This window comes from Ammospiza nelsoni, chromosome 13 (assembly GCF_027579445.1).
Source record: "Ammospiza nelsoni isolate bAmmNel1 chromosome 13, bAmmNel1.pri, whole genome shotgun sequence".
Classification (NCBI taxonomy): domain Eukaryota; kingdom Metazoa; phylum Chordata; class Aves; order Passeriformes; family Passerellidae; genus Ammospiza; species Ammospiza nelsoni.
In genome coordinates this window covers 2,600,384-2,617,389 of record NC_080645.1, presented here as the reverse complement: position 1 = coordinate 2,617,389, position 17,006 = coordinate 2,600,384, and the positions used below count along the sequence as shown (strand labels likewise).

The window sequence follows — 17,006 nt, the reverse complement described above, 5'->3', positions numbered from 1 at the left end:
CTGCATGGCAGAAGAAAATCTTTCCAAAGAATGGTTACTGGGTCATTACATTTTTACTTTACTTTAAAAGGTACATTTACTCTAATGTACTTTTTTACACTTAGTAAATAAATAAGATTAAATAATGCACTTAAGCCCGTTTGTATTTTCTTTTTATTAGAGAAAGAAGACAACCATAAAAACAATTTTCATACAGGTAAAAACATAATTAAGTTTAGAAAAACACGACAATTTTCTCCCAAGCTTTAACTGGTGAAATTGCAATGCTGAAACTGCATTTGGAAAAGCACAAAACCTTATGAATGATACTTGCAGAAACATCAGTGCACAGGAAATTCAAAAGTGAGCACATGAAAACACAAACTCTTTAAAAGGGAGTGGGAAAACAGAATGGAGAACTCATTCTTTCACTAACATGTCATTCTTATTTGGGAGGAGCACTCCTTCCTCTTCCTCTATCAAGTCTAATCTTCTTGCAAAGAAGAACCGCGTCGACAATGCAGAGAACAAGCAATATAAGACCCAAAACCTATAAGAATTACCATAAAATTAGTTCCCCCACTCAGTCTCGAACTTTTACTGTAGTGACTCATCAGTAAACATATACTTGTTTCTGGCCTTGAAAATGTGTGTGATTTGAGATACTGATAAATTAAATACACCTACATTTACATCCCATCAGGCTTTCAGAGAGCTGTCTGCAGCCTGCTCTGTTTGATGTTTTGTCAGGCCTTGGAGGTAGCGTGGTGCTCTCCCTCAAAGCTAAGCTAATGCTGCACTATGCCAGACAATACTTTTATCCTAAATGAAAGCCCTTCTGTCTCTTTAAGGGCTGCTTAATTAATGGGACTGGCCCTGAGAAAAGTCAAGGGAAAGTCAGTATTCCTAGAAACAAGCCCAGCAGAAAAATGCTCTTCTCCTCTGAAGCTCTGAATGGGAAACATATTTCCAAACTAGAAGAAAATGTACTAAATTATTTACAAAATACACCACCTCAGGAAGGTAACTGGAAAAATGTGTCTGCAGAAAAGCCACTGAGATAACTCAGCTCCTGCCCTCCAGCCCCATCCCACGTGCACACTGGGGTTATTAATGCAAGCACTGCATTACCTGATCAGGGGAGTTATTTTCAGGAGAGCTCTTGGGAGGGCACAGCTCAAGGCACTCTGTGCCTCAGCAGAACAGGCTGGGGGTGATTCTGTCCCTCCCAGCACTGAAGATGTCACATGTTCTACCCAAACCTGTGTTCCCAGCTACCTGCTCAGCCTCCTGCTCCCACCTTTCATTTCTGTGGACTTCACAAGTGAGAATATAAATTCTACTCCAGCACAGTCACTCTATCAGAAAGTCTCCTTTTTGCTTAGGATGCCACTGCCAGTGAAACCATCAGCTTTCCCCCTCATCACCTCCTAAGCTGAGTTTGAAAGAGCTCTGTGGCAGCTTTTAGGTTTCTTTTGGTTGCTTGTCACATTTCAGCTTATCTTGTACTTCTAGAGACTTTCAAAACTGGAGGGCTTTCTTTCTCTCCTTATTGTTTACTAAGGTTAATTACATTAATTGACATTTGAATTAAAAATACCAGTTACTCAAACTATTAAACTGATTTCATCTTAAGAACACAAAATTCTTACAATCATAGTATGAACAAAACCCATTTTTAACTGACATAATCCCTCAGTTTGTGTCAGAAAAAACAATGTACACGCCAGGAGGGAGGTACTAGTGTGTCTGTTAAAAAAGTTTAAACTCTTTTTAGGACACTTAGCATTTTTTCTCAAGTAGTAACCCAACTGGGTAGTCCTAAAAGAGCTAGGGATTCTGCCACCCAGGATTTCAAGCTATGGTAGCAAATGTAGGTTACTTAAAAACTCTAGAAGTTTCAGTACTTCTCTGCAGTAATTCTTAAGTCTTGTAACATCTTTAGATTAATAGTGGTGTGAGGATTATTTTCTTTTAATGAGACACACTGGATGTAACTTGTTTGCTACTGCTGAGTGTTCTTCCAAGACAATTGTTCGCATGGTCCTACCACAATGTGAGTGTACTAAGAGGTTCAAATCACTGCACTCTAAGAACTGAAATTCATTAACAATGCTCCTACTTACTCCTCCAGCCAATGTCCCCTTGTTGGTCTTGATTATTATTGCAAACAAGGCCACAACGAGGAGGAACAACGCTGCAATCACCGAGTTGAAAATATCCTGAAACAGCCAGTGGAAGCAAAATATTTATTCTGAAATACAGGCCTGAAGGAGAGTGTGGAGAGCTCCCAGCACAGAAGGGATGGTTGAAAGCAGCTGGACGGCCATGAAGACAGTTACAGCAATATCTGTGTGAGAGGACACTGACACCCAGTGGTTTGATCACAAAAAGAGTGTTTGGAGTAAAAGTTCCTTGTTTTACCTTTCTTCTGTTGTTTTTGCATCAAATTTTTGCAACTAGGCTACATCTGAGAGACTGAAGCAGCAAATACACGTACAAAAGGGAGGTAAGAGGAGACCTTGTTAGCATTTGAGTGAAAGTGTGTGACTAATTTGTGATGTGAAGGTGTTACAGCACGAAGCAAACAGTGCCTGTGCCAGGAGGGGCTGTTATCGGATCCAGCAGTGTCCAGAATGGATGGAACAGAACACTCTGTTAGGAGAACCTGCTTCAGCCTCCACAGCACACTGGGGCTTGCCTTACCTGGACAGAAACAATCACTGAGCTGCCGAGCACGTCCCTTGGGACAGGTGATCCCTCCAGGTCACAGCCCTGCTGGTGCTCACAGCCATTGGCCACAACAGCCAGGGGACAGCAGGACCCACAGCCAGGGGACACTGGGGACAGCCATAGCCACAGCCAAGGGAGACTGGGGACAGCCATGCCCACAGCCAGGGGACATTGGGAACAGCAGGACCCACAGCCAGGGGACTCTGGGGACAGCCACAGCCACAGCCAGGGGACATTGGGGACAGACATGCCCACAGCCAGGGGACTCTGGGGACAGCCATACCCACAGCGAGGGGACATTGGGGACAGCCATAGCCACAGCCAGGGGACTCTGGGGACAGTGGGGGACAGTAGAACCCACAGCTATGGGACATCGGTACTCACGGCCAGGGGACATCGGTACCCAGCGTCCATCAATACTCACGGCCGGGCACACGGGTACTCACAGCCCACAGGTACTCACAGCCATCAGTACCCACAGCCATCAGTACTCACACCCCACAGGTACTCACAGCCCACGGGTACTCACAGCCCACGGGTACTCACAGCCATCAGTACCCACAGCCATCAGTACTCACACCCCACAGGTACTCACAGCCATTAGTACTCACAGCCATCAGTACTCACAGCCCACGGGTACTCACAGCCAGCGGCCAGAGGAGGAAGCGCATCCGCACGTCGATCCTGAGGAGGTAGAGCAGCAGGAACAGCAGGGTGATCACCATCTCCATGCCGGCCAGCGCCGTGTAGGCCCCGTGCGCGCCCGAGACCGCGAAGCAGATGAAGGCGGCCAGCGCCACCAGCTGCGGGACAGGAGGGGACGGAGGTCAGCGCCGGCCCGTGTCTCGGGCCTTGCCCGCCGGCCCCGGGCCGCCCCTGGCCGTACCGTGCGGGAGATCTTCAGCGCGCCCTGCGGCGTGCGGGGGAAGGCCCGGTCCACCAGCGTCCGCCCTGTGGCGGGCGGGCGGCGCGCCGCGGCACCGGGACTCCGGGACGGCGGGAGCCGGGGAGATCCCGGCGCCGATCCCGCAGGTGATGCCGGGGCCATCGCCGGCGCTGGAGCAGCCCCGCCTCAGAGCGCCGGGGCGGAGGAAGTGATGGCTCGGCGACGGAAGGGCCGGGGCGGGCCGGAGCTGGGCCGGTGCGGCGCGGGCCGGGCGGCAGCGGGGATGGGCAATGTGGCGGCGGGGCGCGGCCTGGGCGTGGGGCCGGCGGGGCGCGGGCACTGCCGTCCCCGGCCCCTCAGCGGGCGGGCCCCGCGCCGCTGCCCACCGTAAGTGCGGGGCGGAACCGCAGCACGGGCTGGGCCGGGCGGCCGCCCCTGGGCCCGGTTGCGGCTCCCTGCGAGCCCTCGGGATGCGCTGGAGCCGCTCCGGGGGAGCAGGGTCAGACCCGGGAGCGGCTCCGGGGGAGAGGGAACAGGAGCGGGGTCAGACCCGGGAGCGGGAACAGGAGCGGGGTCAGACCCGGGAGCGGGAACAGGAGCGGGGTCAGACCCGGGAGCGGCTCCGCGGGAGCGGGAACAGGAGCGGGGTCAGACCCGGGAGCGGGAACAGGAGCGGGGTCAGACCCGGGAGGGCTCCGCGGGAGCGGGAGAGGGGTCGGACTGGAGCGCCCAGCCCGTCCCTGCCCTCCTGCCGTGCTTGCCTGGGTGAAGGGTCTGTAAGCTCAGCTGGGCTGGGACAGGTTTTTACCGCTGTTTTGAGGTGTAAGGTGCTTGTTTGGGAGCTGCTCTGTAATCCTGTGAGGCCAATGGGTGCTGCTCCAGCTGGTTTTTCCAAGACTTTTTTTCCCAGCTTATTTTTCCCCTGTGCAGACCCACTGAGGAGCAGCAGATGCAGCCAAACTCTGGTGAGAGTGTGAGCACTCCCCATCGGACTCTTGGCAGTGTCAGGGACAGTGCAGAACTTTAGCTAAATCTGTGTCAGTCGGTGCCACAATGTCTCTGTTACATGACCCAATAATTAATTACCTAAAACTGGGCTGGAGTGTCTCATATTAAGAGACTCAGTATAACTAAGTTATGGAAATTGCTTTGATTTAACTGTTGTTAAATAAACTGTTGTTTATTTCCATTCTAGATAAGCATCTGATAAAAAAAGATCCTAGGAAGAGAATTGTAAGTATTTGCATTTTGTTCAGAAAACAAAGTGAAAAGTGCAGCCTCTTTCAGTGTAATTCCATTGTAATTTGAGTGTGTGTGTAAAGGCAGCCGTAGGCCATAGCTGTGTCACTGTGTGGTGATGTGTCTGTCACTGGCTCATACTCTGTGCAAAACTATGCTGGTCTAGTTCTGAAAATTGTAGTGAAATTGTGGGAGATCTGTGCAAAAACTGTGAGGGCTTGTGTCAGGACAGGTGGCAGTGTGGGTTCACTCCTGCATGTGCAGCCTTGCCATTGCTTATATAACCCCCTGGGCTATAAATTATTTTAAGACAGTTGAAAAAAAATTCCCTGAGTTTATTTTAGCTGTTTAGGTCTCTGAAAATAAAAATGTGATCCCTGTTAAGGTTTAAGCTATCTATATAATGGATGCTGAGGTTATTATGACAGCTGGCACTTATTTGAGTTGGGAGTCAGGCTCTGAGGTGGGTTATGGCAGAGTGGGAGCAGCAGGTCTGGAACCTCTGGGGTCCTGGGAAGGGGAGAAAGCTGGGAGCAGGACAGGGCTGGCTGTGGGGGATGCAGGGAGGGAAAAAGTGATGTTCTGGGGGAGTCACAGCATCCAGAGGGATCCCATGGAACAATCTGTTCCCAGCATGGCATGCTGGAATGGAAGGGGGCATTTCTGACACACTGTCACTGCCCTGCCACAGCGTGGGGCTCAGAGTCTCTCTGCTTCTCACCAGATCTGTATCGAGGGCAACATTGCCAGTGGAAAAACAACATGCCTGGATTATTTTGCACAGACTACCAGCATTGAGGTACTGGATGCACATTTCTTTGTCCCTATCCCCTCACTGAGCTTGTCTTGGATCCAATGTGTCCTTGTGTGTGAGGAGGGAGCAGCAGGGGCCGGGCCAGGGGCTCGCTGGGGCACCACCCCAACTTTTTACACTCAAATTGCAGCAGAGAAATGTAGATCACATGTGGTATGTACTGGATGCCAAAATACCAGAAAAAACTGTGAATCAGTGTTTGTGCCTTTATAAAGTGACAGCAACCCACAGAGTATGGGCATGTTTGGACTTGCCTGTTTGCCCTTTCATGTCACTGAAATCTTAGATGGGTCTGGTGAAAGCAAAGTAAAGAATTATTATGTAAAAATACCTTGTAACAGAGATCCCAGTGAATAGATGGCTTTTTTTAATAAAAGGAAAATCTGTTAGAGCTGTTTCAGGAGATTTCTTAGACTGATGTGGTATTTGATTTCATGTTGCTTAGAACCAGGTTAGGGGAAGGGCAGTCTTGTTGCATTTTAAACAAAACCAAGGTCAAACCTTAGTGAACAATTGTTCTTGTACAACAGATATTAATGCTTTCCCCAACAGACCTAGCAACACATTTGGCAATAAGTTTGAGTCCTCATAGAAATGCTGGGTTGCCAGATGTTATTTTGTAATTTAACAGGAATTGTCCTTATGAAGTAATTAACTATTAATTCAAAGGATAACAGACTTTAATTTGCATACAGTGCAGCATTTTAAAGTAGCTACTTAAGCTCCTAGGCTGATGTAATTCTCTTAGGTCTGACTCTACAGTATTATTGTAGATTTAGACCCTGTTTGAACCAGGCAGGTCTCTTGTGATTTTACCTATTCAGGGTAGAAGATTTTCTGATTCATTTTGTAAAAGATTTGAATACATTTTGTTTGTTAGAACACAAAAATAAAATGAAAACGAATGTGGCAGCAGTCTGATCCTCGTCCTTTGCTGACAAGTGTTACTTTCTGAGAAGTTAATTTGTGAGGGGATGGACTTGTCATTGAAATGCTAAGCACTCTGCTAAGCTGCTCTTTCCTTTATGTGGTGCTGATTTTGACTCAAAAAAAATTTCTCTCCAGGCTTAGGAGGTGTTTAAAAATGCTGAGAAGACATTGGGTATTGACATGTCTCTATTTTTAGCAGTGTTCATTATTACCTTTTGTGTTACACAATTCAGTGCTGGTTTTTTGTCATGAGCTTTCCAATACAAGTCCTGAATGCTCTGATTTACTGCACAAGTATTCCTGAAGAGTAGTTGGTCACTTGTAGGGTCACATTAAGTATTTTGAATCTAAGATGTATTTAACATGGAGTAATTCTTTTAAACCAGGTTTTGAAGGAGCCCTTGACCAAGTGGAGGAATGTTCGAGGTCATAATATCCTGGTAAGTGGCAGAAATGATTCCTGCAGTTACAAGTCTTGCTCTTTTAGCAAGATTTGTGTGATGGCTTTTTATCAGCCAGCAAAACTGCTACAAAAGGTGTGATCCAAATCTCACACAGCAAAAACTAAAGCTCCACAAAGCAAAAGAGCTTCTGCTGTGGTTGAGACATGCATGCAATAGAAACTCTGTATATAAAATGTGGTTTTGGCAAGGACTGGGTGTCCAGTGGGGTGAGTTAAAGCAGTTCCCAGGAAGGTCAGCCCTGAGTGTGGCAGTTGTTTCTAAATGTGCTTTTTTGTTGTGCCTGTTTCAAAGAAGGGAAGGAGGTGAGGTGAGGGGTGGATCTGTCAGTTAATGTTGTGTGACTGGAGATCTGTGAACAGTTCTGGAGCCCCCAACACAAGGAGGACATGGAACTGTTGGGCAGAGTCCAGAGGAGGCCATGGAGGGGCTGAGGGGGCTGGAGCAGCTCCCCTGTGGAGCCAGGCTGGGAGAGCTGGGGCTGCTCAGCCTGGACAGGAGAAGGTTGTGTGGAGAGCTCACAGCTCCTTCCAGGCTCTGAGGGGAACCCAGACAGGGACAGTTCCTCAGGAACTGCAGGGACAGGACAGGGGGAAAGGGGACAATGGAAAGAGAGGTAGTTTATATTGGATGTATGGAAGGAATTGTTCCCTGGCAGGGTGGGCAGGCCCTGGCACAGGGTGCCCAGAGCAACTGGGGCTGTCCCTGGATCCCTGGCAGTGCCCAAGGCCAGGCTGGACACTGGGGCTGGAGCAGCCTGGGGCAGTGGGAGGTGTCCCTGCCACGGCAGGGGTGGCACTGGGTGGGATTTAAGGTCCATTCCAACTCCTTAACCCTGCATGAATCTGTGATCCTGTGGCTGCTGCAGGTAAGGAAAGTTCAGCCCAGTGAGGAGTTGAGGGCTTCCATTGTCCTTTGGGTGGCTGAGGCTTCTTGGAGCTGCTCCCCCAGGCTGTCCCTGGCTCCCAGCTGCACACTGGCCTTGCTGGGATGGTCCCTGCTGTGAGCCCTGTGCTGGCCCCTCTGCAGGAACCCAGGGTGGCTGAGGCAGGGTCTGTGCTCTGCAGTCTGCACTGTGGACACAGCCCAAGCCATGCTTGCCCTGACATGTGTGAAATATCATCAGTGTTAGCACAGGCCCTCTGGAACAGTAAATTGTCCCTCCTAGGAGTTGCTGATGCCTTTCTGATTGTTAGTGAAGGGCTGGGGCATGTGTTGCATGACAGCACAGCAGCCTTGGAGCAGTGGGAAAGTCTGATCTTGGCAGGGAGCAAAGCAGAAGGTGAGAGCTGTGGGCTGAAGCTTTGCTGCTGTATTAGAACTTGTCACCTCAGCCAAAAGACACTGAATGATGTTTTATTTTGAGTGAGATCCTTTCTCTGCTGTGCAGGATAGATGGTTGCTTTAAGTTCTATGTGAGTGTGGAATTGCAGCAATCAGAAAGTGGAACAGCTACCTGAGAGCTGCTGTGAGGATGTGTCCTGTGTTAAAGGACACCTTTGCTGAGGCCCAGACCATATTTAGAACCCTGTATGATGTCTGGATGCACTGGGTGCACTGAGGGTCTGTCAGGGCACAAAAATGGTGTAGTAGGTGGGTTTTTCCATTAGTTGGTTCTGACTGTTCTATGTGCAGAGTAACTAATTCCTGCTGAGATCAGCCAGCCTCCCACTCAGTGTCTGTGGGGACAGGGCTGTAATTCTGCATCTCCATTGTGGAGAGCAAATTATCACTTCATTTTGGTCAAACCTGATGTCAGCTGTTTTAGCACTTTTCTTAGAGCCATGCTGTTGTAGGGAAAAGTTTCCTAAATACCCAACTTCCTGTTGTGCTGTTTGTCCCAACAAATGTCCATCTGTCCTGCTTCCATCTCTGCCCCAGGGCTTAATGTACCAGGATGCATCAAGGTGGGGGATAACTCTGCAGACCTATGTCCAGCTGACCATGCTGGAGCAGCACACCAGGCCCATGGTAAGGAAACTTCTTTTCATTTTATGAGTAATTAGATGTGGTAATGAGTGCTAAATCCCTTTAACATTGTATTCAAGAGCTGGGATGCTGTGTGCATCCATTCTTTGTTCCTGCAGCGAGCAGGAATTTCTGAGGTGCACATTGATATGCTCTGGGGCAAAACCTCTGCCTCCTGCCTGCTCACAGCTTCCCCAAAGTGGTGCTGCTCTTTGGGCACACCCTCCAGGGCTAGGCTTGCACAAATCTCTTCCTCATTTCATGTCAGTGACTTGTCTGGAATTTCATTATCTCAAATCTTTGGCAAACACCAAGTAATCTCTTGTTAGAATACATAGTACTGCTTCCTGCTGTCTAGTACAAATTTAGCCATTGCTTCTTCTGTTTATGCAAAATACTTCCACTACCATTTTCTATTCCTTTTTCAGGTGGTTGACATTCTTTCTTTCGTGTAAATTTTTTTTATATTAAATTTCACATCCTACCTTTTTATCAAGATTTCTTAATTCTTTTTTCCTTCAAACACTTTTTGTTACATTCTATGCTATCTTGATGACAACACCTGGTCTTAGATGCCATGCTTCTATTTTACTGATTGTTCTTATGTTCTGTTTTCTGAGTTTGTGTCAGGGCAGACTGTTGGCAGTGCCAAATATGAAAGTGGCACATAGAATCAGTAGGTTTTTGCAAAAGGTGTTTTTCCAAGACAATAGAAATCCTGTTCTCTTGGAGAAGTTGTTCATTCAAGAATTCCGAGGATTTCCCTCTGAGCTTTTTTGGTCATTTGAGCCTTGCTGGAGCCGTTTTTGCTTTGTTAATGTGCAGAAGCCTGGGTGAGAAGCTGCTCTGCCAGGCCCAGGAGTGTCAGAAATCTCCCTGCTCCAACATGAAGTTGGGCCCTGTCAGCTGCAGTCACTTCTTTTAAAAGTCCTGTTTCCTTTCTTGAATGTGTCTGGTGTCAGCTGTGTGCTGTGACCAGCAATGCCTGGGATGGAGCAGTAGTTCCCATTGTCCTGCAGACCCCAAATGGATTGCTGCTTTTTTTACCCTGAGTTACCTTCCACTGCTCAGCTGAATGCTGAACACTTGGCTTCGAACTGAATAACAAATCAGAGTAAGATCAGGAGTCCTTGTTTGCTTTGTGGTTCCCACCCTTCTGGTAAGTTTGTTTCTCACAAGATCTGAAAATTGTATTTCATATGTGCCCTAGGAGTGTGAAAAGAAACAAGCATGAACTTGTACAGAGTCAGGTTCTGTGTTGCAGATTTCCCCCATAAGGATGATGGAGAGGTCCATTCACAGTGCAAAACACATTTTTGTGGAAAACCTCTATCGAAGGTATGGCATGTGGTTTTCTGCTTTACTTTCTTGGCTTCATTATTTTAAATAGACACCTAATCAAATGATAATTCCTTTGGTAGTGTGCATTTAAGGGGCCTGTGAAATGTGCCAGTTCTGTGTTTAGTGGCAGTGTGTTTGGTGTGGGCTGTGCTGCTGCCCACTCCCTGCAGGACTCTGGGAAACATTTTCCAGCAGTGCTCCTGAGCATTTAGCACTCATCTATTGAAGTTACTGGCTCTCCAGCTGAATACCCAAATCTTGCTTGAATCAAACATGTGCTGGACAGGTAAAAAACCACAAAGATAGAAAGAATGAGAGTGTGGGAAGTAGAGAACTGGGCAGTGTTAGCCAGCCTGGCATCCAGGGGTCTCAAGTCCTGGGCTCTTGCTCAGAATCAGGATTGACAGGATCAAAATAGACTGCAAGTCTTGGTAGGCTGTGAGTAAAGGAAGAACAATTCTAACAGTTACACCTAACTGCCCTAGGTGGAACTCACCTGTCCCAAACAAACTGAAATAGTGCAGGAATCGGGGTTTTGTTTGTTTGTTTTGAGTGCTGAATTTCTGACGAGGAGTGTATGTGACAGATGGGGTTTAGTGGGTTTTTCAGTGGCCTTGAGGGACTGGAACAGTAACAAACCCCAGTTTGTGCCACAAGGTGTCATCCATGCTGCACGAGCACCTCTCTGCCATGGGAAAACCTTTGGAAGTTATTCATCCCAGTCCACACACAGTGCAAGCAGCCTGGAATATCCTCATTTTTACTTGCTGTTCTTTTTTCATTGTAGACAAAGTGCTTGTTTTCCTAAAGACTTACTTGCTCTGAGGCTAAATCCGTTTGTGGCAATGCTGTGAGTTAATAATAACAATTTTAAGGCCATTTAAGATGTTTTGCCCTTTTTAAATGTTGAAAAAAGGCATTTGCTTTGTTTTGTTACAGCAAGCTAGGAGGGAGCTGATAGAACCAACAGCAAGCCAAAAGAAAATAATGTGTAAAAGGATTCTAAATAAAAGAAGGAATAGTTGAGGAATGTGTGAAAGTAGCTGTTTTGTGAGACATTAAGCATGGAGTGAGTCTGGCTGTGTTAGGTGAGTGTTAAGAGTGTGCACATGGGTGTGCTGTAGGTGAGCACTGCAGCTCACTGTCCCTCTGAGCCCATCACTGCTTAGGATGGAATCTCACTCTGCTCATGTTGGATTGAGGCAGTAAAATCCTGACTTGGTAGGGGCCAAATGCCAGCAAGCTTTGGAAATGTAAACACCATTTTTTTTGTGCCTTTTATATACCCTGTGTCTGTGTGGATCTTGAGCCAGAGTCCTCCCAGGGAAAGCAGAGATGTGCTGTCTGTAGGGCAGGTCAGTGCAGGATTGACTTGGATGTATTTGTATTTTTGAGTAGGAACAGTGGAGCTTTTTCTTATTTCCAGTTTATTTCAGCCTTCCTATTTCCTTCCTCTATCCTGGAGAAAAGCAGCACAATAAGACTTTGGCTGATGTGGATCCCTGCTGCCCAGAATTGCTGTGATTATCAAGAAGAGCAGCAGTGAGCAGTGCTACCCCATTTCTGGCTGGCAGATCAAGATGGGACATGGCACAAACAGGGATTTTGCTTTTTTTCCATACTTAGGGAAATATCTGTATTACTTTTGCTCACTTTTGCAAGTGATCAAAGCAAGTTGCCAGGGGACTGGTTTAGAAATCTGTGGAATATTTTTCTTCAGTCCATTTAAAATGGCCTAACTGGTCTGAATCATTCAGCTGGAGAGCACAGGAGCCTCCCAACTCCATCTTCTTAACATTTTTTTGTATTGCAGAAGTGTTTAGGAAAGAGTATGGAGTATGTGTTATTGTCACCAGTTTTGCAGAGTGGATACTGTAAAATTAGTAATATTTGACACTCAGGAATGTGGTAATAAGTGAAAATTGATACACTAATAAAAACACAGTATGTGATTCTTAACATGTCCTCAGTAACTCCCTTTTACTTGAGTTGTCTGATACTTTATTGTTGTTGCTGAGATAACTTTGGGACATCTGTCTCCAACATTCTGTGCTGAGTTCAGAGTTAAGCATATTGAGTATTTTACTACTCTTTCCACAAATATTTCTTACAGTGGGAGTGAATTTATTGACACATGGACATTATATTTCTGCTGCCTTTTGCTGTGGCTTCTGTAAGGAATTGTTGGTGCTGCTCAGTAAATCCAGCCCTTCTGGTGGCATGCCCTGGGACAGATTTGATACAGAGAACTGAGCAATAAATACCATTGAGTACTTTAAAAAAAGGAAAAGATTTGGCCTTTCTGTTTTATAAACAATGGTTTATGTGGCCTTCAATTTGCATGGGCTTCTTGTCACAAATGTTGGAGTCAAGGGGGAGGGATTGTGGTCAGGTGAGCAAAATGGGAGTTTTGATCTCTGCATGCTGCTCAGATGTGCTCCTCTTGTGTTTGTTCAGTGGAAAAATGCCAGAGGTGGATTATGCTGTCCTGAGTGAATGGTTTGACTGGATCCAGAGCAACACTGATGTTTCAGTTGATTTGATAGGTAACATCTTGATGGGTCTGGAGGGCTGTGTTTGTGGGTGGGTTTTCTTTCTGGGAGAAGAAAATAATTCTTGTTTCTTGGGTCATAAATAATCACATTATTCAGTATAAAAGTGACCACCATCAGGCAGCTTGGGTTTGTGGGTGGTTCATGGGTTGGGTAGTGCCAAAGGGGAGGTCCAGTGGTGGTACCCAAGCCAGGGTCCTTCCCTTCTGTAGTTTGTGAAGTGAGTTTCTTATTTGCTTTTAAAGCTGATCCTTGAACATAGCTATTGACATTTTTGTTCCTGCAGTTTATTTGCAGACATCTCCTGAAGTTTGCTATGAGAGGCTAAAGACAAGATGCAGGGAAGAGGAAAAAGTCATTCCTCTGGTAAGGAGTTCCTCTGATACATGTGCTTACAAGGAGCTTTGAAAACAGAACAATTCCAATCTAAATACTAAAATTATATCCTGAGTATATTGCCAGAATGTGGTGCAGCTGTTTCCACTGCAAACTAAACCCTGAATACTGAATTTAGATTTGTTTTTAAGATATGTTCTGTCATGCATGCTGACTCTCCCAGGAGTTCTGCTGTAGCTGACTTGAGGTGCAGCATTAATCAACTGGTAATCTTCTCTGGGATGTAAAAGTCAATTATCTTTGTACCATGAAATGGCACAGAAGCACCCAGGTGTGGCCTTGCAGGTGCTGAGGTTTCTGTGGGCCCTTTGCTGTCTGCTCCCTCCAGGATGTTTGTGCATGAAAAGTGTCCCTGCGGTGGCTGCAAGGAAGCAGCTCCTTGAAATCTGTGAGCTTGGGAATCTGCTTTAGAACAAGCTGTGCTGGTGGAGCAGTGATTTCTGTGTCAGTTCTTGTGCCACAAGGCTTCTGAAGGAGCCTGACCAGGCATGAATGCAGCCCTGGGTGGGTGGCTCAGGAGAAGCAATCATCAGTTGAAAATCGTGCTAAGAGTTAAATCTTGGGCCATGTGAAATTTTGAGAATAAATCCTCCTGTAGTGGATTTGAAGAGCCCTTGTGTTATTTTGCAGCTCTGCTGAAGAAGAGGGGAGCAGTTATGAATGAGCAATGTGAAGTGGTCTCCATGAAGAAAAAAGGCAGTTCATGACAGGCAGGAGAGCTTTTAGAGGAAATTGAGTTATGAGAAAGTGAACTGGGAATTCTAGGGAAATGTACTGACACAGAAAGTGCCTCCCATACATATTCTTTGCAGCCTTGCCCTTTTTGTCCTTACTTTGTTGTAAATTTTTTCTGTAAAATCTTGAAGCACATTTTACCTGTGGGAGAGAATCATGGTTGCTTGATCTCAAAAGGAGCTGAGAGCCCTGTGCTCCTGTAAGCTGTGTCTTTGAGGTCTCCCTGGAGTTAAACTTTGTACTAGAATTAATTTTTCTCAAAAACATTCTGATGCTTTTTAGTTTTTGTTAGTGGAAGATATGTGTTGCAGGCTTTCATATGTATCCCAGTGGATAAAGATTGCAATGTGTGTGTCATCCCTGGGCATTTGTATTATTCCAGTGCCTTTTTTCTAGGAATATTTAGAAGCTATTCATGAGCTCTATGAAGAGTGGCTCATTAAACGTGCACTGTTTGAAGTGTCCTGCCCAGTACTTGTGAGTATTATTTTTATTATAACCAATTAGGCATGTGGAGGGTTGTGCTTTCCAAATAATGGGAGCATTGTTTAGTGGTAAAAGTAAATAAATCTGCTTTTCTGATAACCTTTGGAGAAGGACAGCCTCAGACAAATGTGACAGCTGTTGGTGTGTAGCACAAAAGGGGGTCTGCCATCTCTGCAGTGGAGTTTGAGGGGCTGTTCACTGGGATTGCTTGCAGGATCAGCTGTGGAGCTTTTCAGGGAATGCCAAATTCCCAGCAGAAAGCAGCTTGGGCAAATCCATAGGGTATCCCAGTTTGGCTGCACTGGTAGTCCTGCTCTGTTCTGCTGAAAAGAAACCAAGTTTTGTGGTGTCAGCTATTGCCAGTGTCCATCCTCTTCTCTCCAAGGTGATTGGAGCTGACCATGACATGCAGAAAATGATAGAGAAGTATGAGGAGAACCGGGACCAAATACTGAACCCAGCTAACTGCACTGTTTATAGAAGCCTGTGACTGTTGTATCAGAAATCATCTACTCAAGTCTGAGTTGGTATTTTTAATATTTAAATATGATGGATATTGTTTTTGCACTATGCTTTGTAGAACGCTGTGGACTACATCTCTGAAATGATCAGGTACCAGTCAGGAACAGAATGTGAATCAATTTCCTTTGTGATTTTAGGTTTTCCATCAGCTTTACTGTGTCAGTTCTGTTCAGCTAAAACATGGCTGTTTTCCTCATTTCCCACTTCACTGCTGCTTCCTAGAAGTAACTTTCCTCCCCCCTCCCCCAAAGACAACCCTGTTGTTGTAATTTGAAATAAATGGTTTATTACAGTGTTCCTCTGAGGGAGGGCACCTGAGGTTTCTCTTAATGCCCCCCTTGGGGTGAATTGTGCTGAAACAACACCAAAGGGCCAGGGTGTGTATGAGGGAGGTACAGAGCTGTCAGCCTGTACCCTGGGGCCCAGACATCATCCTGAGTGTGAGCACAGGGCATGGATGGGCTCAGCACAGGATCACCAACCACAGGATCACCATGGGATCACCAACCATGGGATCACCAACCACAGGATCACCATGGGATCACCAACCACGGGATCACCAACCACGGGATCACCAACCACGGGATCACCAACCACGGGATCACCAACCACAGGATCAGCCCCAGCCAGTCTGGGTTTAGGAGGGGCAGGTTCTGCCTGGCCCACCTCATCTTCCCCAGCCAGGTGTCCCTCCTGGTGGGTGAGGGAAAGGCTGTGAATGTGTCTCCCTGGAGCTCAGCAGAGCCTTTGAGCCCCTGTCCCATGGCATCTCCTGGAGAAGCTGCAGTCCCAGCTTGGGTGGGATGGCACCTGGCAGCTGGCTGGGCCCAGGGTGGTGGGAATGGGATCCATGCTGGGAGCAGCCCTGTTTAACCTGCTCTGATGGTCTGGAGGAGGGCACTGAGCTGACCCTGAGCTAACTGGGGTGACAGCCCTTGGGCAGGAATGGGAGGGCTCTGCTGAGGGCCCTGGCCAGGCTGGCTGGGTGTCCCATGGACCCTGCACTGCAGCTCCAGGGCAGGTCTGAGTGTGGCACTCAGTGCTCCAGGCGGGGTCACAGCACTGGGAACAGGCTGGACACAAAAACCCCCGAGGTATTTTCCAACCTCAGTAATTCTGTGATTTTCTAACAACTGAATAGCAGCAGAGAGGAGGGGTGCAGCTCTTTGGATTTTCTATTCAGGTACAAAAACAGCACAAAGTATGGAAGGCAAAGGTAAGAGTAGGTAGTGGAGAGATGTCAGAGCAACAAGGCTGGATGGTTGGAATTTCGATGTTGGAATTTTGATGTCCACGGTCAGATCAATGTTCATTCTTGATCCCTTGGGGTGGTACCCACCAAACAAAAGGTTCAGAGGCTTGCAGACATTCCATTTATGTGGGAACAGCTGTGTCCCTCCCCAGGGAAATGATTCCTCCTGCCAGCTCTGAGGGCCATGCAGAGCCCTCGGTGGAGCCTCCCTGGCAGCAGGCAGGGCACTCCGAGCCTGGGTGGTCTCAGTGCCCCTCTGGCTGTGCCCACTGGTGCTCCTGTGCTGTGTGGGCACCATGGACCTGAGCAGCAATCTGGCTCCAGGAAGGTGCTGCCTCACCCTCTGCTCCTTCATTCCCCTTTCCAGGCACATCCAGAGGCACAGCAAGGCATTGACTCCTTCCTGCCCCAGGCTTTACACACTTCACACCGGAAGGGGGATGTTCATTATTTTATTATTGGAGGCTGCAAATGAAGTGCATCTAGTCAAAATAGCTTTGTTAGGCAGATCTTGCCAGTTTGAAAGGTTTTGCTCTAATCCTGCCCACATGAATGCAACTTCATTGAATTCAGGAAGTTCTTTCTGCTCTACAGGACATTACAATATAGCTTAGTTCTGAAGAGAGCTGTGCACTGGTAGTCCCACTGAATTCAGTGCAAAAAAAAATTTTGTAAGCGATTGCAGAATGGCCCTGAGGAGTTTTTTTCAGCT

The 17,006-nt window shown here is 47.1% G+C and overlaps 2 protein-coding genes across 7 annotated transcripts; one reads left to right on the top strand and one right to left on the bottom strand.

Moving 5' to 3' along the window:
* Positions 1 to 135: 135 nt before the first annotated feature.
* Positions 136 to 3,783, bottom strand: LOC132078945 (chemokine-like factor). Its single transcript, XM_059481311.1, has 4 exons — positions 3,599 to 3,783; positions 3,357 to 3,515; positions 2,106 to 2,201; positions 136 to 529 (listed from the first exon to the last, which is right to left on the bottom strand). The coding sequence occupies exons 1-4, from the start codon at positions 3,758 to 3,760 to the stop codon at positions 425 to 427; spliced, it is 522 nt and encodes a 173-aa protein (XP_059337294.1). The 5' UTR covers positions 3,761 to 3,783; the 3' UTR covers positions 136 to 424.
* Positions 3,431 to 15,355, top strand: TK2 (thymidine kinase 2). Of its 6 annotated transcripts, none has more exons than XM_059481306.1 (10): positions 3,431 to 3,538; positions 4,794 to 4,831; positions 5,562 to 5,636; positions 6,968 to 7,021; positions 8,924 to 9,013; positions 10,275 to 10,348; positions 12,809 to 12,897; positions 13,190 to 13,269; positions 14,431 to 14,511; positions 14,906 to 15,355. In XM_059481306.1, the coding sequence occupies exons 1-10, from the start codon at positions 3,493 to 3,495 to the stop codon at positions 15,008 to 15,010; spliced, it is 732 nt and encodes a 243-aa protein (XP_059337289.1). In that variant the 5' UTR covers positions 3,431 to 3,492; the 3' UTR covers positions 15,011 to 15,355. The 6 variants fall into 6 exon arrangements, with proteins under 6 accessions (XP_059337289.1, XP_059337292.1, XP_059337287.1 ...); XM_059481309.1 differs by lacking the exon at positions 3,431 to 3,538 and adding an exon at positions 3,684 to 3,853; XM_059481304.1 differs by lacking the exon at positions 3,431 to 3,538 and adding an exon at positions 3,844 to 3,985.
* The last annotated feature ends 1,651 nt before the right edge of the window (positions 15,356 to 17,006 follow it).

What these genes read in the sequence shown, in the direction of transcription:
- LOC132078945 (XM_059481311.1), bottom strand. Translation starts at nt 3,760, where the DNA reads ATGGCCCCGGCATCACCTGCGGGATCGGCGCCGGGATCTCCCCGGCTC. An exon ending in CGCTGAAGATCTCCCGCACG is followed by an intron (nt 3,516 to 3,598) that starts GTACGGCCAGGG and finishes CCTGTCCCGCAG; the next exon opens with CTGGTGGCGCTGGCCGCCTT. An exon ending in TCCTCCTCTGGCCGCTGGCT is followed by an intron (nt 2,202 to 3,356) that starts GTGAGTACCCGT and finishes TGGCTGTTTCAG; the next exon opens with GATATTTTCAACTCGGTGAT.
- TK2 (XM_059481304.1), top strand. Translation starts at nt 3,889, where the DNA reads ATGTGGCGGCGGGGCGCGGCCTGGGCGTGGGGCCGGCGGGGCGCGGGC. An exon ending in GCCCCGCGCCGCTGCCCACC is followed by an intron (nt 3,986 to 4,793) that starts GTAAGTGCGGGG and finishes TTTCCATTCTAG; the next exon opens with ATAAGCATCTGATAAAAAAA. An exon ending in TTCGAGGTCATAATATCCTG is followed by an intron (nt 7,022 to 8,923) that starts GTAAGTGGCAGA and finishes TCTCTGCCCCAG; the next exon opens with GGCTTAATGTACCAGGATGC.